Below are 26,906 nucleotides of genomic sequence, written 5' to 3'. Positions count from 1 at the left end.
AACCTCCAAGAGAGCAAATAGTTCTTCATGTTGGCAAAAACTAAGTCTATGCAGAATCAGGTGCCCCATCTTGGAAGAGTCTGACTGGCCATCCCTGATAGATAATTGAGTGGCTCTTGGAGGAAAGGAAGAAAAAGCCCATGGGAGTTGCAGAGAACTGAGGCCTCTGCTTTTGTTCTTCCACAGGCTTCCATCTCTAAGTGAGCGTAGAGTACTTGGGACAAGATTGTCTACCACAAGAGGAAGAGGAAGGAGGACTTTCACCTAGGATCACAGAAGCTCCTAGCAGACGTGTGCTCAATCTGATGCAGATATGGGCACTAAAAATCTAGCAGGACTTGCTGGGATGCTGAGCATTGGGTTGGGGGTGGGGTGGGGTGGGCAGAGTGTGCCTTAGACTCTGGAGCTGGTTCTGCTCACTTCCGGGAGGTCAGGACCAGCCCACTGGGGCCTCAAGCCACTCACCATATTAGTTGATCTTTCTATAAGGCATGAAAGAGTTTGGAATAAAAAGCTTCCCCAAAGTTTGATATGCTGATGGGTTTTTAGAAAAAGAGATCTTATTCTCCTTGATTCCTGTAAGAAGCATGTATTCCAATTTGATGACCCTTCTGATGGGGATTAGAAAGCTTTTTTGGAATAAAGACAAGGAGACATCTATCCTTTCATGCTGTCTCCCCAATTTATCTCTGGATAAGAGCTAACATTTTTGGACATGAATACATTTCATAGCATGATAGCATGATAGCATGATAGCATTGGAAGGTATCTTAGAAGTGGTCTATCATTTCACAGATGAGACAATTAAGGCCAGAAAGGGAAGCCCAGATCCCAGATCTCGTTAATGCCAACTCTGGACCAGAACTCAGCAACTATGCCTCTTTGCCTGACACTCTTCCTGATATACCAAACCCTTTCTTTCCCATTTTAAAGAAGAGGAATTCCTGAGAGCATGAGAGATTTGAGTCACTAAAAACATACAAAGTGTAAGAACAATTTGTTTGCATGCTACCAAAAACTTGAATTATTGGATTTATGGCAGAGAGTGTGATTTTAGCTGCAATTAGGCCTAGGTTCAAATTTTATTTATTTATTTATTTATTTGTCTGTTTGTTTGTTTGTTTTAGTTCTGTGGCCTTAGGCAAGTTATTTTACTCTGAGCCTGAATTTCCACATCTGTGAATTAGAGATAATGATATCTAAGTCACAAATTGTGGCAAAGATTATATGACATCATATGGATAAATACCTAGGCCAGAGTATTTCAATTATGAATAGTATTAACAAGTTCAACAATTGCAAATTTAGAAGCTAGTCTCATCTAGTTGCTGCTTCATACTACTTGCCCTGAGGTCATATATGAAGCAAGAGCATGTGGGTGACTAGAACACGTTCATCGTCACTGCTGGAGAAATAACCAGGATCACATAGAGAGCTGTGCAGGACATCTGGCCTGGGGGAAAGGGAGGACTGACATCCCCATAACCTATTTGCCAAGTCATGAGACCTCGCCTGCGACTGCATCTGCCTAGAGGAAGGACGTCTTTTTCCAACTGGCACAAAGGCACTTTAGGTGCTAGGGTGGTCCTGAAAAGAACCCACACCACATATCCTGGTAGTGAGCTAATGCCATACAGTGGTGATGAAGAAGAAAGTGTGTTTGTACCAAAGATGCAAGTTTTCAAATTGGAATTCATATTCCACCATGACGAAGTCACTCCCTTTCTTCTCCTACATCTATGAGCAATTCACAACTTCTCTGCTTCACTTTCCCACCTGTCGAATGGGAAAGGTGTGTTGGATTGTGCATCCTCCCATGTTTCTTCCAACTCTGTTCTGCCTCATACATTTGGACACACTAAATGTTCATGTTATATCACAAAGAGTCAACCAAAGAAAAGAGCATTTCTGATTTCAAAGCAAGAGAAGAAGATTACAGCAAGATGAAGATTATGGCAAGAGTTCAAGTTGGTGGCCAGTGTAATGCCAAAGATATTGCTCCTTTGAGGGGATGATAGTTGGGGTGTGATGTGGGGAATGGGGTGGGAGTGGATGGGAAGACAAGTACAGAACATCACTGAGCTCCTATCATCTGCCACCCATCTCCCAAGTTCGTCTCACTTGTAACTAAGAAAAGTAGGTCACAGAATCGTTTCTACAGCAGAGAAAATGGAGGCTCAGTATAACTTGTCCCTCATCAGATAGCTGGTAAGTAGCCAAGTTCGCAATGAGATCTGTAAGGAAGTGCTTGATTGACTTCAAAGTCATCACCTTTTCAGCACATCACACTGTCCTGCAGGATCGAGGAGGCATCAAACATCACAAGTCACCGGTGAAAAACAGGAAGTGTAAATCGAGGATGGGAATGATAAGGGATGGTATCGCTGTCCCTTCTGCACTCCCCACTGCATGCACACATGCCCGTGCTCACCTCCAGGTGTTTGACCAGTCGTCCAGGCTGCAGATGAAGCCTGTGTTCATAGGATCCTAGCTTCCTCCACTTCACTTCCTGGTAGTGAAGTTCAAACTGCACCTTTGCTCCTGGGAGGACATTGATTTCGGTTTTGAAGTTCTCCATATTGAGAGCACTGCTCCTATAGGTGGGAGCCCACAAGATAAGTCATCACATGCACGATAGAGCCACAGACCCCAGACCTAGCCAGAGGGCATCCAGACTTCCCCCAAGCAGATCAAACTGCTCAAGGGTTCAGGTAAATGAAGAGTAGGTCCCAGACAGATAAACCTGACTTCTAGATAAATTTGATTCCACCCAGAGTTTTAGTCTCCTCTCCTAGCTGATCTTTTTCTTTCCAAGCTTCTTGCTGTTTTAAGTGTCATCTCCACAAAGATATCAGCTTGTTGATCTCTATTATTGATCTCTAAGACAGATGAGGCACCTCCGGTATAGCAGTTCTGCAAGATGGCTCTCATTACCATCATTTATCAGATGAAAACAAATGAGCCTCAGAGAACATACAGCCTGCTCAGGACCACACTGCTCGTCAGTCGTAGCCAAGTCTCAAACCCAAGTTTGGATGATTCCAAAGACTGCACGCTTTTCTGCAGTCGAGAATCATTCTAGGCATTCTTTAATACTTTTGAAGATCTTTGGAATGAAGACATCTTTATTTCATCAAAATGGATACGTATTTCCAGCATAAGTCCTTCTTTATCACTGTACATGTCAAATGTGATCATTGCCATCAAGATGTTTACAGTTTTAAAGAGAAAACATCGGGATAATTTTGTGAGGGTCATTCGAGCAATAGGCTAAAACACAAATGAGATCGTGCTTACCCAGCTCATTTGGCATGGGGAAGTAAGCTTGGGAATTGGGGAGATAAAGAAAAAGATGACAATGATTGATGCAAGGTTTAGAAGGAGAGCAGGCAGGGAGTTCCCATATTTATCTGAGGAACCCTCTAGAACGTGTGCTCAATGAAAACTCTGTTTTGTTCTTTGCTGTCTCTCTAGTGCCCAAAATGGTTCCTGTTGCAAATAAATATTTGTGACGTGAAAATGTGAATAAATGAATGGGTGATGGGGCAAAAATGATAGGTAAAGGTAAAAGAATTGATTCACTTGGAGTCACAATGGAGATGTGCACTCTGCTTGGAATTTCTTCCCTCCTTTCTTCACCTGGCCTGAATTCTATTCCTTTATTTGGGCTCACCTCAAACCTCACCACTTCAGTAATGATTTCTGGACCTCTCAGACAAAGTTACCTTTCTGGGACTCTGAGCGTTTTCGTTAAATGAGAAAATGCATGAATGAAATGAAAGGAACTTGAACTACACTAAGTTTGGAGATCTAGAGGGAGAGGAGATGAAGAAAAGAAGACAGCAGGATTTGGCATTAGATTAGACATGCAGTTGAAGGAGTGAAGGTTAAAAATTGCTTTGAACTTGCTTGCCTAAGAGGTAGCTTTCTGAAGGTAGTTCAGCCTTCCCAGAGTCTTATTAAGGATTAGAAGGGAAAAAAATCTTCAAAATTTAAGCTAAGTTGCTGATGCTTAAAAGGCCCTATCTCCATAAAAATAAGGCAGAATAAATAATTAAAACAAATAATTAAATAATCACACCTTTCTTCCTGGACATATGGTAAGCTTTGTAACAAGATAACCAATACTTCTGTCGTTGCTTTCGGCACCTTTTAAAAACAATCTATATTTACTTACATAACATCCACCTACCTGCAAAGCAGGATATGTAAGGGTAATCTAAGTAATATCACCCAAAGCCCATTCATAGATAAGTGTCCTGTAGGGAAACAGGAATTGTGATGCCTAATTCCACCATCTGACTACAGGAGCTTGTCCCATTTCTTAGGTTGGTGTCTTCCCGGAAGTCTCTTCGGTTGCGGTTGGGGAGTGGGATACACAGGGAGCAGCAGTGGAGATGAGACGGCACAGCCATGCTCCCTTGCCCAGGCTCACCTCACCAATCCCGCCGTCTTGCCTTTTGCTTTCGCCTGAGCGTAGAAGGCTCGCCCTGCTGTCCTTTCTTTAATGGAGCTAGTAAAGGTTGTGCCATTCACAGTCCTAGAAAATGACAGAAGGCAGCCAGTTGGTTGGAAGATCCGTCTTAACAAAACAAACAACAAGCAAGCAACGCAGCAAGGCTGATTTAGTCATCGTTTTGCATCTGTAGGAAACTAGAAGAGAAACTTGTAGTTTCAATGTGCCTTCACTGCCCTATCCTTCACCCTAGAAGGAATGTATCAACATGCTCCACACCAAAGGAGGCCTTGGACTATCACAGAGGCGGAAGGCATCTGAGTTTTTTTGGCTGTATTTCCCACCCTTTGACATGCAAATGTCTTAATAAGTCTAAAGTAGCTTCTACTTCTTACTCTCTAGATTCAATCAGCATAATGTCATTTGATTATTTCATAGCTCAGCTCCCTTTATCTGACAGTGTGATTTGACAAGGACTAAGGTAAGCTCCGGTCCTAAAAATATTCTGTCATGTGCTTTTGTTTGTGTTTAAAATTTTTCTTCATTTCCAAACTTTATCCTTCAGGTGGAGACGTATTGTCTTTGGGTCTCACTTTTGAATTGCAAATGTGCCCAGGAGAGGTGACTGATAAACTTACTAGTTATCTGACTTGCATCTGGTTTCTTAGGAGTTAAAGATCTGGCATAAACTCGGATATTATGTCCTCTTACAAGGATGGAAAAGCATAACGGAAGGTGCAGGAGGGTGCTGGTGAATCCTTTTTAGAGTCTGTTTAGATCCCTATAACTTTTCTTTTGGTCACCTCTTTCTTCTCTTTTCATCTCCACCTCTACCCACCTTACTCAACCTGACTACCACCTAACCCTTGCCGAACGGTGGTTGCTCAGGGCGGTAGGATTAGAGAACTTTAGAAGTAAAGGGGCCTTATGATACTCAAGTGGGCGGTGTCTCCCTCCAGAGGGGGGATTTGGAAAAGTGTAAGGTTTTGGGTTGTTCTGATGCCTTCTAGACACTCTGTGATGTGAGGGAAAATTCTAGCAGAGAGTTTTCCTACTCCGAATGCCAATAGCACCCTTGTCAAGGGAAACTTCTAGGCTTACCCCTTTAAACGAGGGAAATCAGACCCAAGGGGTCAAGTGACTTGCTCAAAGTCACATAGCTGGTCACAGAAATAGCTAGAACCGGAACCCATGTGTCCAGGTCAGGACTCTTCCATGAGATCACACCAAAGTTCAAAGACTAAAAAAAAAGTCTTCAAGACAAAAGGGTAGACTATTTGGAACCTTGATAAAAAGGCAGAAGAAATCTTTTGGCCAGACATGGAGGTCTGCACAGCTGATCTTAAATTGTGGCAATATAGGTAGTTTTCCTGTCTGGTCTTATAAATTCAGCCTGAGTAGAGGGAGATCAAAATAAATGAATATTTCACAATTCCGTGAAACTTCTCACTTCATATCTTCTATGGAATGACATGGGCAAGAAAGGAAAGCATGAAGGAAAAAGAAAAGAGGACACACCTAGGATACGTTCTGGTTATGTGGTTTAAAAATAAGAATTTATTAAAATAGTTTAAAATATAATTTTTAGACATGATGTCTTATAATAGCACTACATAAAAACTTTACCTTCTCCCTTTGCCTTTTAGAAAAGGCTGACCAAAGAAAAAATCATGAAGTTTTAAGCCACTTCAAAGAATACTAGATTTAATTTTCTTTTTTTAGCTGCATACATGCTTTTTTGAGTCTACTTTATTTAGAAAATACAATCATCATGGCTCTGCAGTTTTGAGAAGCCAAAGTGCATGGTAATTGAATTGTTTACTTTATCAACACTTATCATTGGTTACCTTGTGTACAAAAGACAAAAGCAGGTGAGAGGTATCTCAAACAAAAAAAATTTTTTTAAAGCCAGACTGTATGCAGACTCTTGTGCTCTTTTTTTAGGTGACTTAAGGGGGACACTGACAAATTGGAGCACATTCTGGGGAGGGTACCTGGATGGCCAGGCAGTAGAAAACCATTCCAATCACTTGGAAGAAAAGGGAATGTTTAGCCTTGATTACTGAAGGCTCCATGTGGGACAAAATAACTGGCCTTAACTACTTGAAAGGTATCAGAGCAAGTTAAAAAACTTCTTTTTATTTTAGAAAATTCCAAACATACCAAAAATAGAGTAATATATAAATAAAAAAACCATGTAACCATCACTCAGCTATACCACTGTTAACACTTGGCCAATCTTTTCTTTTTTAATTCAGTTTTATGGAAATATATTCACATACCATACAATCATCCATGGTGCACAATCAACTGTTTACAGTACCATCATATAGTTATGCATTTATCACCCCAATCTATTTTTGAACATTTTCCTTACATCAGAAAGAATCAGAATAAGATAAAAAATAAAAGTAAAAAAGAACATCCAAATCATCCCCCCCATCCCACCCTATTTTTCATTTAGTTTTTGTCCCCATTCTTCTATTCATCCATCCATACACTGGATAAAGGGAGTGCAATCCACAAGGCTTTCACAATCACACTGTCACCCCTTGTAATCTACATTGTTATACAATTGTCTGCAAGAGTCCAGACTACTAGGTTGGAGTTTGGTAGTTCCAGGTATTTACTTCTAGCTATTCCAATACATTAAAACCTAAGAGGTGTTATCTATATAGTGCATAAGAATGTCCACCAGAGTGACCTCTCAACTCCATTTGAAATCTCTCAGCGATTGGCCAGTCTTAATTTCCTTTATGCCTCCACTCTTTCCAACTTGATTATTTTGAAGTCAACCCAGAAAGCAAAACATTTCAACCATGAATACTTCAGTATGCATTTTATAGAGACCATTTTTGTCCTATGTGAGTAGAACGAAAGTCATTGGGTAGAAAACTTAAAAAGATTTAAATTAAGTATAAGAAATAATTCTAACAAAGCTGTCAACTATTGAATGGATTGTCTTGGGAAGTAGTGAGTTTATCGTTAAGGAGAGATTCAAGTCAAGCTTGGATAACCCACTTGCCTGGATAGGTGCTTGTGTTTAATCAGTTTTTCAACCTTTTTTTCCCCCATAGAGAAACTTAAGATAGATAAAACCAACATGCTCCATACATCCTGATATATGGTTTTCTGTACGCCAAGGGCAATGCCATATATTTTTCTTCCATCTAAGAGAGCATATTAAAATGCAAATGAATGTGAGGCTGTTACCATAGAGATAACCTTAAAGTTTGCTTTGGTTTATTCCAGACAAAAAGCAAATCTTTCACAAATCCTAATAGTTTAAACAGAAATGAATTATTGGGGCTCCCCCCCCACCAATGACTCCTGACACTCTGTGAGTCCACAGCTCTGATAGACGGAATCACTAGAACTGACAACACTTGCGTTGCATTCTAACTGTGAGTACAGCGTACATGATTTCTGGTCTTATGTTGTTATTACTCACATGGAGAAGTTGGAAATGAAGGCTCCTTTGGGAATCTGAACATCAAATACCACATTCTGAGGCTGCGGGGAGTTGTTGACCACTTTGCTTTGGATGATGGTGTTGGCCGAGCGAGAAGTAATAGTGGACTTCACTTTATAGCTATAAAGAGTTATTTGGTCATCCTCTTCCTGGGATTGGAAAGAAAGGGTAATAACTGTACTCATAGAGAAATCACACAGCATTTCCCTACATATCTGTTGTTAATCGCAGTACATTTTATTTCCTAAGTACATTTCCCTAGATTTGTAAACATGGTTAAGAGGCTATCTTAGGTATTATTAGGAATTTCCCCAGTTTGTTGGGTTATACCACAGCAGGAGTCTACCTTTGTTTTGAGATATCTCAGGATGCCTTTTAGCTCCATGAGTCTATCGATAGTGGTATTTTTTATTAGAATACAAGTAGAATATTGTGGTGGGCAGCATGATTGGATGTGAGAAAGTCCAGAAAGTAACTTCAAAGACAAACCTGTAACTAAGGAAAGAATACAGAATTGCAGAGTTGGGAGGGGAGACTGGCTGTGTTTTCAGAGTGGGCAGGGCTGGGGGTGGAAGCAAATTTTCCAACCCTTCTCTATTGACTTAAGGCAGTTCTGGGGTAAAAAATGACGGTGTGTCAGTATGCTCAGAGGCAAGATGATAAAAATACATGTCTTTTAGGAGGTCCCTGAGAACTGCAATCTTCTTCAGGACTGTGGCAATTGCACAACCCTTTTGATTTTGCTTTTTTCTCTAAAAGGATTTGCTTATTTCAATACTAGGTATCTTTTGTCTTTGGGTCTGGCTTTGGGTAAATCTTTCAAGTGAATAACATTTAGCTCTCTTCAAACTGGAATGAAATCCAGGCTCTTTATTTGTCCTTTCTATCCCTTAAGAGTGTACTTCTCACAGTCTCTGTTCAGAGTAGACAGCACAACACGAACCTCTTCCTTTCCCTGTTTGCTTGCCACAGCAAGGTCTACTTTGAACATTTCAAGGAATTGAGCCATTTCATGTTCAAAAGTTCCTTTCCCAGAGACACTCTTTTACTCTCCAAAGCTGTTAGGTGTCATATTTGATCGAAACTTACAGTTAAGTTGGGATAAATACATATGCTTGGATGAAACCTGTGTTGTTGGCAAAACTTGAGGAAACAGAAAAGACATTTTCGGCTCTTGGTGGAATCTCTCGCATCTGCAAATATACTGCACTTTTTAATGCTGAATTTTAGAAACACTTCCAAACAGAGTTGGGCAATGGGGTATTTCGAAAGTCAGGTAGATACTCTCAGGGATGAAGACAAGAGAAACAACTGGACTGCTTTCCAGATAATAGTTAACAGAAAAATCACTCAGACATCAATGTTTAACAAAATCAAAGTAAACTTACCAATATTTCTCCAGATTCTCCAGAAACACTTCTCTGTGAAAGGAAGGTAGATAATCATTTTTCAACTATATGTTACTTATTACCTCGAGGGCAAAACTTGTTTTCTCTCCGACAAAAAATATTTCTTCAATTCTGAGCTGCAATTCATTCATTCATTGAAGCTGAGACATGAATAACAAATATGCTTGAATACTATTTTCCCAGTAGTGAGTTTCTTTGGACAAATTTCTCTACTACATTGCATGCATATCATTTTTTTTTTATGTGATGCTGAAGCAAATATTTTTAAATGAAGTTATTCAACCAAATTCACGCTAAGTAGCACGTACCACCTTTACCCTATTTATTTGATTTTTTTAATCCAGTTGAATGGTTATTTCAATACCCTACCCTACCCCAGGGCTCTGGGCATTCTCACTGTATGCAATTCCCCTCCTTCCAGCCACCCTCTGCACCCTCCTCCCCCACAGAGCTAATTCCTACTCATCTTTCAGCTCTCAGCTTGGGCAGAAGTTCTTCAGGGAAGCTCTCTCTGAGTTTCCCAGTCCAGGTCAGCTTCCTCTACTAAGTGTTTTCCTAGCAGCATATTTCTTTCCTTCAAAGCATTCACCTTGCTCTGTAGTTATTCATTCTGTTTGAGGGATTATTTGGTTATCATCCATCTTCTCCTTTGGACTAAGTTCCATGAGAACGGACACTTGGATGTGTTTCTTCCTTGGTGGAGCCCCAGAGCCCGGCATGGTGACTGGCCCCTGGAAAATTCTGTGCTCTTAACCACCATAATAGAGAATTATCTAACATGTCCTGTGGTCACAGGCAGAGGTAGTCTCCTTGCTTTTGAAAGCTGAATGGCTCAAGAGTTAGGGGTGAACAGTTAATGTCTGATGGACCTCAAAATAATCTCAGGTGTTGGATAAAAGCTCAGCTTGCCTGATTTGGGAGAAATGAGATTTTAGTGGATGCTATGCACTACAGTGAAGCCAATGGCTGCCTTCTTCTTTTAGACTTTATGAATGTGCTTCCCAATGACTAAGATTTCTCTCTTGTGGCTACAGGAAGACCCTGATGTGTGGCTGACTTGCCTATTGGGTTCCAATATTGGTCTATAAAAACCTGGACTTTTTGAAAGTCAAAAATTCATACCCATGCAAAATAGGCCATGTGTTAATTTTGCTTTGCTTCCATAAATACCTCCTTTCTCAGCATGTGGGGTCTAGGTGGGAGAACCCACTCCATTTAGTTAGAGACCTCATCTCTGTTGCTTCTGGTGACCTCAAGGCTGCAGCCCCCCAGTGAGGCAGCAGGGCTTAGAGGAAGGAGGGTGTCCAAGGTGCAATCGGAAGTGGCTGTCACCGCTGGGATAGGAAACTTCCTCCCAACAGGAAATTCTTCCTTACAAGACAGTAAAATTATCCATAATCCTTAAGTTTGGAGAAAACACAGCTATATATATATTCTTTAAAGAACAAAGGTGACCATTATGTTTTGGAGGCTAATGGACAGCTATATGGAGGTCTTCTATTTATTTCACCTTGACAATGCTTCCACCAAAGTACAAAGCCATCAAACTCTTCTCCAGTAAAAAATGAGCTCTTGAGAAAATCTAGCAAAAGGCATCTTACTGCTTCCCTTTTTTCTTCATTCATGATCTCTTGCACTTTTGGAACGGAAACTTTCTGTACCTGATATCTCCGGTTCTCTGGCACAAGTTGAAATTTTCCTGGAGCCACTTCCACAAGATCTCCATATTCTGCAAACTTAAAAAAGAATTTAGGATGTTTATTTCTATTCTTTTTTAAAAAAGGTCAAGAGCAAAAGAGGCAAAATGTTAAGATTTGACACAGCTGGTGGCAGGTAGAAGGGTATTCTTTATATTATTTTATATCCCTTTCCTATAACTCTGGACAATTTCATATTTATTCAATGATTTATTCAATATATTGATGTTTGCTAATTATGTTCCAGAGGTGAGTAAATGGAAGTAAACATTTTAATTTTTTTGTTTTTTGGCTGCAGGAATTCATTTCTGAGTTTGCCAGAAGATTGATGAGACAGTAGAGATCTAAGTGCCCAAGTTATTAGATAGGTGTCTGGGGAAGTATTAGGTAGATTTTGGGGCTTTAACAGTGTTTCAGTGGATAGATGTACTCATGAGTGTCTAAATTAAAAATGTAGATCTAAAAAGAATACCAATAAGAAGTGACTGAAAAAGCACCAACACATTTGGGCTTCAATTCTTGGCTCTATCTATGAGATTTACAACACACTCTGGTGGTTTATAAAGTGTTGGAAAACATGAAAGTTTCTAAGCAGCAGAGTGATTTTTTTTTTTTTCCCTGCAAATATGCCAGCACATCCTTTGGCATTTTTGGAGGTAATCTATTCTATTCTGCAAGTATTACAAGTGACTGCCTTGTAGGATATTTCCATAACACACTTTGCTTTTCTGACGTACACATAGCTCTTGTATTTCTTTCAAAATTACTCCATTCAAGACCTTCCTTCTGAAAAGACATCTATTGGGAAGAGCCAAGGGACCAAAGCTGGGTCCTTGAGCTTCCTGAGAATTGTTCCTGCATTCTGACAGCCCACTTGACATTTTCCTGCTTAAAAGGAATATTTGAAGTGCCCTTACTATGGAAATCATTGTTCACTTAGGTACAAAAAGCAGTAGTACTTTAATAATGACTTCTTATGCTTTTTGTAAAAGAGTGATACTGTTTCTTAATGGTACTACTAATAACTAATAATTATTAACTGCTACTAATGTCAGGCACGATGCTAGGTAGTTTACACATATCATTCAATTCTCTTAACAACCCTTTGGGGTCTATTATTATTCCCATTCTTTAGACAAGGAGTGAGGTGCTAAACTGTGGTACCAGCTCATTGACCTTGACTTAGTTCTCATTCAAAACCTGTTAATGCTTTAAAAGATACATACAATTCCAGTAATTATAACAACAAACACTTCAATTCAGATGAATTTTATCATAAATTTTCATTCCACACAGAATACAGTCACTGAATAAAGAGGTTGTTTACTGAGCATACGTACAGGCCCACAGCAAGGAGTCTTCTGGAAGTACTTACTTCAGGAAGTCCGTTTGTAGGGATTTCCAAGCCCTGTGCTTCAGAGAGAAATAACCAGATGAGAAGGCACGTGAGTCGTTTCATTTTGCCGGACAGTCTTGCCAAGCTCCACACCAAGAGCAGATGGTGTGGGGAGAATTCCACTCCTTCCCACTGAACCAAGTTCAAAGGCATCCAGAGGAGGACAGCCTGTTTTGTAAAAGAAGGAAAAGAAGAAGAAAGTGCCCAAACTTTGTTCACAAGTGGACAAATATTTGTTTTGGAACTCAAATTTGAACTGTAGGGGTGGGTCGGACACTGGGAGGTTATTCAAACAGCAGAGGCAGTGGCAGTAACTGGGCTATGAGAATAAATCAACTTTGGTGGGATGTGCTTATTTTTTTCTTTGGCTGATTTTTGTTGATCTTAAAATCAGAAACACCTACATATTATTGTCAGCCTCTTTAAAGGACCGATGAGGAACTGAACCAAGAAATGGAGTCAGAGAGCAAAAGGGTAATCCGAAAAGTTTCTATATACAAAATCCATTGACATCAATGAAAACAGAGGAAATTGAGAAACAGTGTGAGGAGAAAGACAATGTGTTTTTGAGCAAAGAACTAGGTTTTCTTTTTCCACTGTTAATGGTTTTCCCTGTCTCTTTGATAATCAACTACCTGTTGCACGGAAGGAACCATGTAAGGTGAAGTGAAGGATTCAAAGTCATGGTTGTCAGTAAGGATGCGTCGTTAATGTCTTTCATTAAGCTAACTACACCTGTACCTGCCACCCTTGGTCAGCCTTGCTCTGGTCAGCGGTCAACAATTCTCCCCAGTCCCAGAATCACTGAAGACCAGCCTGGCAGCATCTTATATTATTCTTTCCCACTTATGGTCTAGATATAATAATACTGTTGAGTAAGACTTATTGAGCCTTTCGTTGAGTTGGACACTTGGACTTGGATCATGTATCCTCTTTAAACTTTGTAAGTCACAAATGGAGTGTGTACTGTCAGCACCCTCATTCACAGTTGAGGAAATTAGAGTTTATTAAGATTAAGAAATTTACCCCACATCTCATGGCTATTACATGGGGTGGGATGGAGACTTAGACCAAAATCTGCCTGAATCCAAAGTCTTTGCTCTTCATTATTACATCTAAGAGAAGCAATTGGCCATGTCATCTCTGGGATCTGGTATTCTACGTGCGAATTCAGACTAGAACATACCTGTAACCCCCAAGCTGGGTGGCAAGTCTGTTGGACTAGCATTTTTCTTGAGCCTTGTTTTCCCAATATCTACTCTAGACATCTGATTGAACAGGGCCATGCTCTGAACCCCAGTGTAGCCAGTCAAGCACCTGGATGCCATGTCCTTTCTGCTTGGTTCTTTCCCCAGGATGGAACCTGTGGTTTCTTGTTATCTTGACTCTCCTCTGTTCTGTGTCCCTGATCTAGGACTTGGTCATGGACCCACTCTTGGAAACCACTACTCTCTAAAAGTCCACTCACATGGGGTAAATAAAACCAATATGAAACAGGCAAAAGTCTGCTATGACCTCTGAAACAGGATGATTTATGATTGTTCACACCAGATCCTATTCTAATCAGACTCAGCAGGCTTCCTTGTGCCTCATACAGTCACTCCGAGGATTAAATTGAACACAGGACAAATAGATTGGTTGTCTGATGGTCTTCTGAGTTTGTTTAAAGGGGAGTAGTTTAAAGCTTATTTAAAAAATGATGCAAGTGAAAAGAGAAAGCCAAGAATAATACCCAAAAGATAAACTTACAGATTAAAATGTAGGATGATGTGGTGGATTGATCTGTGTAGCCCAGTTTGGACATGTTCTCGGTTTTGGTCTGCATTCTGATGGGTGTGGACCCATTGTGAATAAGATCTCTTCAAGTTGTTTCTTCTGTTAAAGTGTGGCTCAGCCAAATCAGGGTGGGTTTTGATCTGGATTACTGGAGTCCTTTACAAGCAGAATGAAAGGCAGACAGAGAGAGAAGCCACAGGCAGCAGCCAGAAGCCAGAAGCCAGAAGTCAATGGAACCCAGAAAAGAAAGGAGAAGATGCTGCCATGTGAATTGCCATGTGACAGAAAAGTCAAGGAGCCCCAGAGGTTGACAGTCAGTAGGAAGATACTGACCCTGGGAAGAAGCAAGCCTTTTAGCCTCTGAAACTGTGTGCCGATAAGTTCTTGTTGCTAAGCCAACCCACTGTATGGTATTTGTTTTAGCAGCTAGGAAACTAAGACATACCCATACTGGGGAAAGTAAATGAGCAGACAGTTTATATATAAGAAAATGCAGATAATATTTTTTCATAGGTAAAAATGCTCATGGACGCATATGAAATAAATGAAAATGAAGGCACCTTTAATTTACTAGCAAATATGTGCCACACTAGAAATGTAATTAGGAATTTTTAAACTGCATTGGGAGGTTATGGAGAACAGATAATCACACATTGCTGGTGGTACAGAGTGGTTCAGGTTTTCTGTTGAGTAATATGTTAAATATAAACTTTGAACTATAAAATCATTGCTACACTATTTATACTTGGGGGAACAAATTCCCAGGAAATAATGCAAAAGGAAAAATATAGCAAAAAGTTTCAACCACCAGTGAAAAATGGATAAGCAAAATGGCAGATGATGGAGAAATGGCTAAGAAAGTAGTTGAGTTAATTAATAAATTAGTTCATATACCATAAACATTGACAGAGACTTGTGTAGTGGGTGCTAGAGACATGAAAATAACTCACAGCGAGTTCTGACTCTCAAGTGGCTCATCATGTTAGTGGAGAGGGAGGCATGAAGGGTGAATGATATCCTACAGCAAATGATAAACGTGCGAGTTGTTTACTGGGCAAAGGTTGGGCAAAGGAAGGTGTGATCAACTCATATTGAGAAGTGGGGACACATTTCACAGAGAAGATGTTGCTTCCAAAATTTATCATGACCCCAAAGAGAAACTCTGCATCCATTGAACAATAACTCCCCAACCTTCCCTCCCCCAACCTCTGGTACCTCTAACACACTTTTTGTTCTCTATGAATTTGCTTATTCTAGATATTTCATGTAAGTGGAACCATACAATATTTGTCCTTTTGTGTCAGACTTGTATCACTCAACATGATCTCTTCAAGATTTGTCCATGTTGTAGTGGTATCAGAATTTCATTCTTTTATGGCTGAATAATATTCCATTGTATGGATATACCATATTTTGTCTAACCATTCATGGGTTGGTGGACACTTGGGACACTTGTCTTTTAAATTTTAGATTTTCTCAAGTGCAGAGACCATGTATTCATTTATGGACAGCCTATTATGTGATGGCACTGCACACACTTGTCACCATGAGGCTTTTTTTAAAATATTTTTTTATTGAGATTGTTCACATACCATACAACTATCCAAAGATCCAAAGTGTACAATAAATTGCCCATGGTACCATCATACAGCTGTGCATCCATCACCACAATAATTTTTTTTCAATATTTAGAACATTTTCATTACTCCAGAAAAGAAATAAAGACAAAAAAAGGGACACTCAAATCCTCCCATACCCCTAATCACATACCCCTAATCAATTATTGATTCATAGTTTTGGTATAGTACATTTGTTACTGTTGATGAAAGAATGTTAAAATACTACAAACTATAGTATATAGTTTGCAATAGGTATGTGTTGGTTTCCATATGCCTCTCTATTATTAACTTCTAGTTACAGTGTCATACATTTGTTCTAGTTTGTGAGAGAGATTTCTAATATTTGTACAGTTAATCACGGACATTGTCCACCACAAGATTCATTGTTTTACACATTCCCATCTTTTAACCTCCAACTTTCTTTCCGGTGACATACGTGACTCTGAGCTTACCCTTTCCACCACCTTCACACACTATTCAGCACTGTTAGTTATTCTCACAACATGTTACCATCACCTCTGTCCATTTCTGAACATTTAAGTTCACCCTAGTTGAATATTATGTTCATAATAAGCAACCGCTCCCCATTCTTTAGCCTCATTCTATATCCTGGTAACTTATATTTCATGACTATGAGTTTATATATTATAATTAGTTCATATCATTGAGACTCTGCAATATTTGACTTTATGTGTCTTTCTTATTTCACTCAATATAGTGCCCTCAAGGTTTCTTCATCAACCCGTTTTTTTAAAGACAGTTTTGTTCACACACCATACATTCAGTCCTGAGTAAACAATCGTTGGTTCCCTGTATAGTCACATATGTATGTATTCAGCATCATCACCACTATCTATATAAGGATATCTCCATTTCTTCCACAAAGAAGGAGGAAGAGTCAAAGAAGGCAGAGAGACAAAATAAAAAGTAAAAAGAGAGAGAAAACAAAACAAAACATGACATCTAGAAAGCAACAAAAGGAAAGATAGCATTAACCCAAAGTAGAATAAAGAGTCAGACAATATCACTAATGCCAGGAGTCCCAAACCCTTCTCCTATCCCCTCCCCCACCACCAACAATATGTATTTAGCTTTGGTACATTGCCTTTGTTAAATTAAAGGAAGCATAACACAATATTTCTGTTAATTATAGTCTCTAGTTTGCATTGATTGTACTTTCCCCCCAGTCTCACCCTATTTTTAACGCCTTGCAATGTTGACATTCATTTGTTCTTCCTCATGTAAAAACATATTTGTACCTTTTATTACAATCATTTAGCACCCTAGGTTTTCCTGAGTTATTCAGTTCCAGTCTTTATCTTTCATCTGTTGTTCTGGTGTCCCACATGGTCCTAACCTTCCTCTTTCAACCATACTCACAGTCATCTTTGTTCAGTGTACTTACATTGCTGTGCTACCATCACCCAAGACTGTGTTCCAAACCTCTCACTCCTGTCTTTTCCTTTCTGTCTGCAGTGCTTCCTTTAGTGTTTCCTATAGAGCAGGTATCTTGTTCACAAACTCTGTCATTGTTCTGTTTGCCAGAGAATATTTGAAGCTCGCCCTCATATTTGAAGGACAGTTCTGCCTGATATAGGATTCTTGGTTGGTGGTTTTTCTCTTTCAGTATCTTAAATATATCACCCTACTTCCTTCTTGCCTCCTTGGTTTCTATTGAGAAATCCGCACATAGTCTTATCAAGCTTCCTTTGTATGCGATGGATTGCTTTTCTCTTGCTGCTTTCAGGATTCTCTCTTTATCTTTGGCATTTGATAATCTGATTATTAAGTGTCTTGGCAGAGGCCTATTCAGATCTATTCTGTTTGGGGTACACTGCACTTCTTGGATCTGTAATTTTATGTCTTTCATAAGAGATGGGAAATTTTCATTGATTATTTCCTCTATTATTGTTTCTGCCTCTTTTCCCTTCTCTTCTCCTTCTGGGACACCAATGACCCACACATTCCTGCTTCTCATTTTGTCCTTAAGTTCCTGGGGACATTGCTTGTATTTTTCCATTCTTTTCTCTATCTGTTCTTTTGTGTGTAGGAGTTCAGGTGTCCTGTTCTCCAGTTCCTGAGGGTTTTCTTCTGCCCCTTGAGATTTGCTGTTGTATGTTTCCATTGTGTCTTTCATCTCTTGTGTCGTGCCTTTCATTTCCATAGATTCTGCCAGGTGGTTTTTTGAACTTTCAATTTCTACCTTATGTATGTCCAGTGTTCTCATTATACAGTTCATCTCTTTTGCTATATCTTCCCTAAACTTTTTGAATTGATTTAGTATTAGTTGTTTAAATTCCTGTATCTCAGTTGAAGTGTAAGTTTATGCCTTTGACTGGGTCATAGCTTCATTTTTCTTAGTGAAGGTTGTAGTTTTCTATTGTCTACGCATTTGGTTTCCTTGGTTACCCCAATCAGGTTCTCCCAGACCAAAACAGGCTCAGGTTCCAGAAGAAAGAAATATTCAGTATCCGGTTTCCCTGAGGGTGTGTCTTAGAAAATTGGTACACCCTGTGAGGCCTCAGGTCACTGTGCTTTTCTGCCCAGCAGATGCTGCCTGTCAGCCTGTAACACCAGACTGGTGTAAGGAGGTGTGGCCCATGGCTGTTTTCCCCCAGGCTCTGGGGTTTGGTTCTGAATGGAAGGCAGGTAGTAGAGCTGGGTCCCACATCCTTCCTTTTAAGGAAGATAACCCCCTAGGGAGAGGTCATTAGAATTTGAATAGACTCTCTGCCTGTGCTATCTCCACCCTTGTCTGGGTCAGAGCATTGGGAACTGAAAATGGCTGAGGCTTTCTCCACTGAGCCAAAACAGGGACAGAAAGCCCCCTTCAGGGCCAGTCCATGGCCACCCCCTGGCTCTTCAAGGTCAGTCGTCACCCAAAACCTCTGTCTGCTTGTTGGGGATTCATAACTTGTATCAAGCAGTCCACGTTTGTTAATTAAAACCCCAGTTGGAGCTCAGCTGAGCTATATTTGCTTTCTTGGAGAGTGCTGCTCTCTAGCACCACAAGGCTCTGCAGCTCAGGCTGTGGGGGGAGGGGTCTCCTGGCTTGGATCCGCAGTTTTACTTACAGATTTTATGCTGTGTTCTCAGGCATTCCTCCCAATTCAGGTTGGTGTATGATGAGTGGACGGTCACATTTGTCCCCCCACAGTTATTCCAGATTATTTACTAGTTTTTCCTGGTTGTTTATTAGTTGTTCCAGGAGGACTAACTAGCTTCCACTTCTCTCTATGCCACCATCTTAGATCTCTCACAATGAGGCATTTTAACACAGTAGGCTCTGACTCAAATCACTATTGGAAGGACATGACTTGGGCATAAGGGCAACAAATCTTTGCTCTCATATGTTTTACTTTTCAATAATTTTCACATTTTACCATTATGCTTTTTATTTCCCAATCCTGGGACATACTACTGTATTGAAAATCTAGAATCTGCCAGATGCATAGTCTTAGCAAGGTATTTTATCTCTTTAAAATTTGGTTTCCTCTTCTTCAAAATGAGGATATAAAATCATCTTAGTTTGCTGGGGCTGCTGTAACAAAGTATCACAGACTGAAATTTATTGTCTTACAAATCTGGAGACTGGAAATCCAAAATCTGTAGTTGTACTCCCAGCTGTGCTCCCTCTGAGGACTCAGGGTTCTGGCAGTGGCTTGCGGCATAACTCAGTCTCTGCCACTGTGATGTGGCTGTCTTCTCATACCCATCTGGATCCAATTCTCCCTTTCTTAGAAGGATGCCAGGCAGATTGTATCAGCTTAGCAAATCACATGTTCAAAGACCCTATTTCCGAATGGGATCACAGCCAGGTGATTGGGTTAGGACTTGAACATATCTTTGGAGGGAATGCAATCCAACCCATAACAAATGTCTACCCCATAGGGCTGTTGGGAGAAAGGGTAAATGGGGAATGAGGTGAAGCGTACAGAACCTGACACAAGGCGAACGTCTGCTCTTGTACCCGTATTGCTGCCACCATTGTTCCAAACAGCAAAAGAAAATCAGTACGGAGAGTAAAGTCAAATTCACATGGTACATGACTGAGAGTTGTCCCAATATTTCTGCCTAAGTTTTCCCTTCAGCTATTGAAATTGCATGGCAATATATCTTCTGGGAAAATGAATCTTCTGGAATAATGTACGAGAGGAAAAGGTGCTCCTCACCTTCCTCCAGGATGGGCTGGGCGAGCTCCAAGCTGAGTGAGCCTCAGCCCAGCCCTTGTGGGTACAATTCTGTCACCGCTTCAGTATTCTCCACCGAGATAATGCCTTGGGCAATGAAGACCCTATGGCTTTATTTTCTTCAAAAATAATTATGATTTTCAAAATTATGTCCCTTTCTGGGGACCATTTCATATTTGGTGATTTTAATCTGATATTCAGAATTACCTCAGAACAAACCAGTATAAAGGACAAGCAATGTCATCTGTCTCCTTTTGAGTAGCCTGTGTCCTTATCCAAAGGTCTTGGAAAAGCAACCAGTTTGATCTCTCTTTATGTTCAGAAGCACCGTGGCTGCCTGTGAGGGTGGTATGTGTTTTCAGGTCATTGGGGTCTAAAATGGGGCTCTGCCGCCCACCCCCAAGCCCAGCAGCTGCAACGTGATGAATTGACAGTATTCACTGTGGCTTAAACCCTCTTATTATAGGGTGGAATCACTAATGTGGAAATGCCACAAGAACATTGACTTTCAAATGTGTGAAAATCAGTGGAAATCTTGAGAAAAGTATTCACTATGTTCCAACGTGTTTTGAACACAGTAATAACTCATTTAGTACCCATTGAGAGTTCTGAAAAATAGCAATCAACTCGAAATTTGTGAGTGTGGATAGAAATCTGAATGTCTTAGCTGACAGTATGATGATAGCAGTCACACATTTATAGGATTCAGTTCTGGTTCTGTTATTGTGAAAGAGTATATTTTAAAAGTTCAAAGCCAACCCTGAACTAACTTGCAAACCACTCACTATATCTGATACTTATTTAGTTCAGATGAAGCATAACTTGGACAAGATCTTTTTCATCCAGATATCTGAACTCTCATGTCTTCCTCCTCATAGTGAAGTTAACCTATTTTGTTATTGGTTCTGCTAGGATTACTTGTTTTTAATATCTCAAGATGATCTTCTATTACACTGCCCCATTTCCCCTCCTCTTTCTTGGGCATAGGTGTGGAGTAGCGTAATTTGGGGGCAGAATCTAAAGAAGTTTACGAAGGAAAAATGTTAGAACTTGAATAGAGGTACTGTGAGCCAAAAATATGAAATAAGAGAGTATGGGGCTAACTTCTTCCTCAGTGATTGAGCCACGTGTGCCAGTTAGAATGTATTATGTCCTCCAAAACGCCATTATCTTTGGTGCAATCTTGTGTGGTCAGATGTATTAGTGTTAATTAGAGTATAATTCTTTGAGTGTTTCCATGGAGATGCAATCCACCCAACTGTAGATGATAACTCTGATTAGATAATTTCCATGGAAGTGTGGCCCTGCCCATTCAGCCTGGGCCTTGATTAGTTTACTAGAGCACTATATAAGCTCAGACAGAAGGAATGAGCTTGCTACAGCCAAGAGGGACACTTTGAAGAACACACAGGAGCTGAGAAAGGAGCATCAGCTTACAGAGACATTTTGGAAACAGCCTTTGAAAGCAGATTCTTGCTCCAGAGAAGCTAAAAGAGGACAAATGCCCCAAGAGCAACTAAGAGTGACATTTTTGAGGAGCTGCAGCCTAGAGAGGAACATCCTGGGAGAAAGCCATTTTGAAACCAGAACTCGGGAGTAGATGCCAGCCACGTGCCTTCCCAACCAGCAGAGGTTTTCCAGATGCCACTGGCCACCTCCAGTGAAGGTACCCGATTGTTGATGTGTTACTTTGGACACTTTATGGCCTTAAGACTGTAACTGTGTAACCAAATAAACCCCCTTTATAAAAGCTGATCCATTTCTGGTGTTGTGCATCCCGGCAGCATTGGCAAACCGGAACACCACGGAAGCTTGGTGTGCTGTTGAGTTGCTTCAGTTCTGTCTTGCGTTCTCTATCTTAGTTCACATTTACACCCATTGCCAGAGTAGGGTCAGTTGAGCTCAGGGTGCCAGGCGATCAGCCATTATAGGTTCATTCCAATGGGCAGCTTCCAACGTTGATCTGGGTGTTTCTCTCAGGGAAGAGGACCCACCTGAACACTACTTTCACCATATCACTAGCTCTGGTGTTGGTGTCTCATGGGCCGGGCTGAGAACCACATTCATATGTGTTATCTGACCTTCTCTGAGGGGAAGTAGGGCAAGGAGTATGTTGGGATTTGGGAGTCATGACGCACGTTAGAGCTCTTCTACCCTGACTCCTTAATTTAAAAGTTGATGAATGGAGGTTTGGAGAAGGTAAGGGATTTGGCCAGAGCTGTTGGATGAAGCAGTGGATTGAGAAGTGATCCAGGGCTGTGGCCAGGGCACAGGGTTAGAGGCAGGGGTCTGACACTGGGCGGATGTTCCAGAGCTCCACTCTGAACCACATCTTAGCCTGCTTCTCCAGCTCACCAGTCATGGATTCATGACTTTGAGCAAATCTCTGAACACCTCAATATCCTTATCTAAAAAATGGGGCCACTAAACAGCACTCACTTCATGAGCACATATAAAGGGCATAGAACAGTGCCTAGAACATGTGACACATGCAGCAAGTGATAGATATTTATTAATGGCAGCACAAAAGCAAATGCAATCTAAGGAATTCTGACCACCAGGTAGGTACTGTGTACTTCTTGCACTTTGTGTTAATTCTCTTGTCTCCTCAGCATGTCTTAAGAGCATTTCAAATAGAATGAACAAAGCCAAGCAGAAAGGCTATCTTCATGACCTTTTTATCAGGGGCAGCCTAGATTTACCATCACTCACTGCCACCCCCAATTAACCCCTTATGTTTCAGTGCCAGGGCATGTAACAGACTCGGGTCCCTCCTTTCTCCTGAGATGAGCATTGAGCGGCGGGATGAGGAAATTGTAACCACGAGGAGCAGAACACTCAAGGCTTGTGAGAGGAACTAACATGAAATGCACTTTTTTTCTTTAAACTTTTTATTTTGAAGTAATTTCAAATTTACAGAACAGTTACAAAAACAATACAAAACCCATACAGAGAACTCTAACATACCTCCCTCAAATCCAACAATTTTTGCCATATTTGTTATATCATTCTATCATCTATCTATTTATCTATCATCTATCTATCTAATCATTCATTCATCCATCCATCCACCCATCCATCCATTTTCTGAAAATTTGAGTATTGGTTGTATACATCATGCTCCTTGAACACATAATACTTCCATGTACATTTCCTAAGAAGGATATTCACTTATGTAACCATCTTATTTAAAGTTATCAATTTCAAGAAATTTAACATTTATGTAAAGCTTACCATCAATATTCTAATTTTTCATATGACTCAGTAAGGTCTTTTTGAACTTTCTCTCCTCCGTGATTCAATCCAGTCCAGGATCCTATATTGCATTTAATTGTCATTATCTCTTTAGTTTCTCTTTCTTTTTTTCAAATAGTGGAAATACTGTACACACACACACATACACATATATGTAACAACTAAACTTTACCATCTCAACCGCTCTCAAGCATAACGTTTTAAATGTTGTGCCACCTTCACCATGACCCATTACCAGAACTTTCCCATTACTGTGCACCCATTATACATTGACCCCCCTTTCCTCCTCCCCTCCCCTGGTAACTTGTACTTTACTTTCTGAATCTATGAATTTGCATGTTAAAGCTTTTTCATGTAAGTGGAATCGTATGATAACTGCCCCCTTGTGTCAGAGTTATTTCACTGTTTCACTCAACATGATGTCTTCAAGGTTCATCCGTGTAGTGGCGTGTATCAGAATGTCATTCCTTTTTAAGACTGAGTGATATTTCATTGTACTGATATACCACATTTTGTTTATCTGTTCATCTCCTGATGGGCATTTAGGTTGCTTCCAACTTTTTGCTATGAACATGAGTAAACAAATATCTCCCCGAGTTCCACAAAATATATTTTGAAAACTATATTTGGAACATGGGAGAAAAAGTTAAGAAAAAAAATAGGCCAGGGAAAGATGGGGCAATGTTAATTGGTAGCTTATTTTGTGTGGTTTTCCTTGGTGTGTGAGCATTCAACTGGAAAGAGCAGCATAAACAACAGATAAGAGGAAAATAAAGCCCAAGAGAAATATGGAGATAATAAGACTGTACCAAGGTAATTTAAACAAATGCTTTCTGGACCAGACTTATCACTCCCCAGGGTCTTGAAAGAACTTCTGGATTGAAAGGGTTTGTAAATTACTACCATTTGTTTACCTCAGTTTGCAAAAAGAAGGAAATTTATATCTATACATTAATAGTTGGGGAGCTTGAAGTCAACTAATTTTATTTTGTGACATATATGTGTGTATATACACACATATGCATATGTGTGTGTATATATACATATATATACACACACATTCATATATATATGAGACTATTAAAAAATGCCTTGAGAACCCTTTTGAAAAGGAAGCAATTCTACAGGGTTGTATGGGATTGACACTGAGGTTTACTAGATGCTACCCTGGGCTAACCAAGAACCTCGCCTCAGGGTTTATTTTTATTTTTTTTTTAAATTCAGTTTTATTGAGATATATTCATATACCATACAATCATCCATGGTGTACAATTAGTTGTTCACAGTACCATCATATATTTGTGCATTTGTCACCCTGATCTATTTTTTGAACATTTTCCTTACATCAGAAAGAAATCAGAATCAGAATAAAAAATAAAATTAAAAAAGAACACCCAAATCATCCCCCCATCCCACCCCATTTTTCATTCAGTTTTTGTCCCCATTCTTCTACTCATCCATCCATACACTGGATAAAGGGAGTGTGATCCACAAGGTTTTCACAATCACACTGTCACCCCTTGTAATCTACATTGTTATACAATCATCTTCAAGAGTTAAGGCTACTGGATTGGAGTTTGGTAGTTTCAGGTATTTACTTCTAGCTATTCCAATACATTAAAACCTAAGAGGTGTTATCTATATAGTACATAAGAATGTCCACCAGAGTGACCTCTTGACTCCATTTGAAATCTCTCAGCCATTGAAGCTCCATTTTGTCTCATTTTGCATCCCCCTTTTGGTCAAAAAGATGTTCTCAATCCCACGATGTCGGGTCCAGATTCATCCCTGGGAGTCATATCCTGCGTTGCCAGGGAGATTTACACCCCTGGGAGTCAGGTCCCACCTAGGGGGGAGGGCAGTGTGCTCACCTGCCGAGTTTCGCCTCAGGGTTCATCATGCTCTTGAGGAGGGATCAGAATGAAGTGGGAGACTCAGTGGGTCCTGACGAATCAAGGTGACATTGCAGATCAGACAAACCAAGGAGGGAAGAGGAAGACAGCATGGGGGCTGAAGACCCAGGAGTGTTTGCAAAAAAAAACCCAAAGAGGAGTCAGAAAGCCATGTGGAGCTGAGAGAACTGTAAAGCTATTCTTCTGAGTCCGGGAGCAGGAGAACTCAAGGCCACGTCCAGGTGGCTGTTCATGTGGGGCTTGGACGGGGTCCCAATCCCAGTCAGGCACTGAGAGGCAAACTACTTTGTCAGCAGACCCAGGCGCTGCTAACATGCAACCCGTAAACACTGCCCATATGCCATTTCTAAATTCTTCCACTTGACTTTTGAGCTTGTCAATGGCAAAGGGCCATTTACTGTCTAAAAATCGGGGATTGTACAGTGCTTGATTGAACATGATGTTGAGCTGATATTATTTCTCCCTACCAGGATATTTCTAAATTGGGAAGACCCAGATTTGTCATAAGCGTAAATAGATTTTAATGTGCTTATCATAGATGAAGTGAAAAATGAAAGTGGAGTGAATTTCCATGTGGTTAATTATAGAATCAGTTGTTTGAATGAATGTAAACAGAAAAGCTTTGGTTAATAGATTGATGTTAAGTTGAAGGAATGAATTCAGTGGTCAGAAACAGGGTCCTAGAATTCACTAAACCTGTTCAAATAAACTGTGCTTGAAACAAACTTGAATGATGAAAAGGAAAGTAAGTTTATCAAAATTTCAGATGACAGGTAATTGAGACAGATGGCTAATATTTTGAAGGAGAGATTGGGAATTAAAAGAGATCCTGATAAGCAAAAGTAAAATCTAGAAGCAGTACAGTAAGGTCTCTGCATTCTTCAATGTAGACTAAATCTGGAATTGGCACTCCATTTTTAATTAAACTTTATGAAGGACTTTAATAAATTAGAGGTAAACCATTAGAAGGTGTCAGGAGAGTTAGAGATTTGAAAGCTGTGTCATATGAGGACAGAGCATTAATACAGAGTTCAAGAATGAAGCTGTTCAAAAATGAGAAGATGGAATGAATATGTCAACTATCCAAGTATGAGGCCTCAGTCTGCCAAAGAGGGGGGTCATTATGGGGTTATTATTCCAAAGAGACTTCATGCTAAAGTGGAGGAACAAAGTCAGAATTCAGGAAAAGAAATCAAAAGCTTGAAGAAGCTAGGCAGGTAGCCAGTCTATGTGGGGGAAGAATGTCAATACTGTAACAGGAAGGCTAAGAACAAATGGAGGCTCAACTGGATGAAACTGAGACTTTTTGCAACTAACCCCATGAACACTGAGAGCCTGCTGGCACATTTCTTTGAGGATTTACAGAGCCAAGACAGGGTTCTCATTGTGGTAAATTATGTCAAACTGTCCTGTAGGGATGGGCTTAATCACCATATTTCTAGAAGGGCAGTGCCTGGAATGTTGCAGTTATCTAATACTGTGTAACAAACCGCCCCAAAACTTAGTGTCTCTCCTGAGTCTGTGGGTTGACTGGGCTCAGATGGGTAGTTCTTCTGCTCCATGTGGTGTTGGCTGGGGCTGCAGCCAGCCAGAGACACAACTGGGTTTTGCATTCCAAAATGGCGCACTTACCTGGCCTACAGTTGGTGCTGACTGTTGTCTGGGGGTTCAGCCAAGGCTGTTGACCGGGGTACCTGGGTCCTCCTCTATGTGGCCTCCACAC

At 40.3% G+C, this 26,906-nt stretch overlaps 1 protein-coding gene across 1 annotated transcript in view; it reads right to left on the bottom strand.

Annotated features, from left to right (window-relative positions):
- Positions 1-12,615, bottom strand: part of ITIH2 (inter-alpha-trypsin inhibitor heavy chain 2) — a 40,585-nt gene extending 27,970 nt beyond the window's left edge. The window contains exons 1-6 of the mRNA XM_037847534.1: positions 12,410-12,615; positions 10,999-11,073; positions 9,317-9,349; positions 7,908-8,077; positions 4,436-4,540; positions 2,432-2,594 (exon numbers count right to left, since the gene is read on the bottom strand). Of these exons, the coding sequence (XP_037703462.1) occupies positions 2,432-2,594; positions 4,436-4,540; positions 7,908-8,077; positions 9,317-9,349; positions 10,999-11,073; positions 12,410-12,583 (720 nt within the window). The 5' untranslated portion in view covers positions 12,584-12,615. The remainder of the gene's footprint in view (positions 1-2,431; positions 2,595-4,435; positions 4,541-7,907; positions 8,078-9,316; positions 9,350-10,998; positions 11,074-12,409) is intronic.
- Between the last annotated feature and the right edge of the window lie 14,291 nt (positions 12,616-26,906).

Source organism: Choloepus didactylus, chromosome 8 (assembly GCF_015220235.1).
Source record: "Choloepus didactylus isolate mChoDid1 chromosome 8, mChoDid1.pri, whole genome shotgun sequence".
NCBI classification, from domain to species: domain Eukaryota; kingdom Metazoa; phylum Chordata; class Mammalia; order Pilosa; family Megalonychidae; genus Choloepus; species Choloepus didactylus.
Note: the sequence above shows the minus strand (reverse complement) of the source record. Positions and strands in the feature narration are given on the sequence as shown.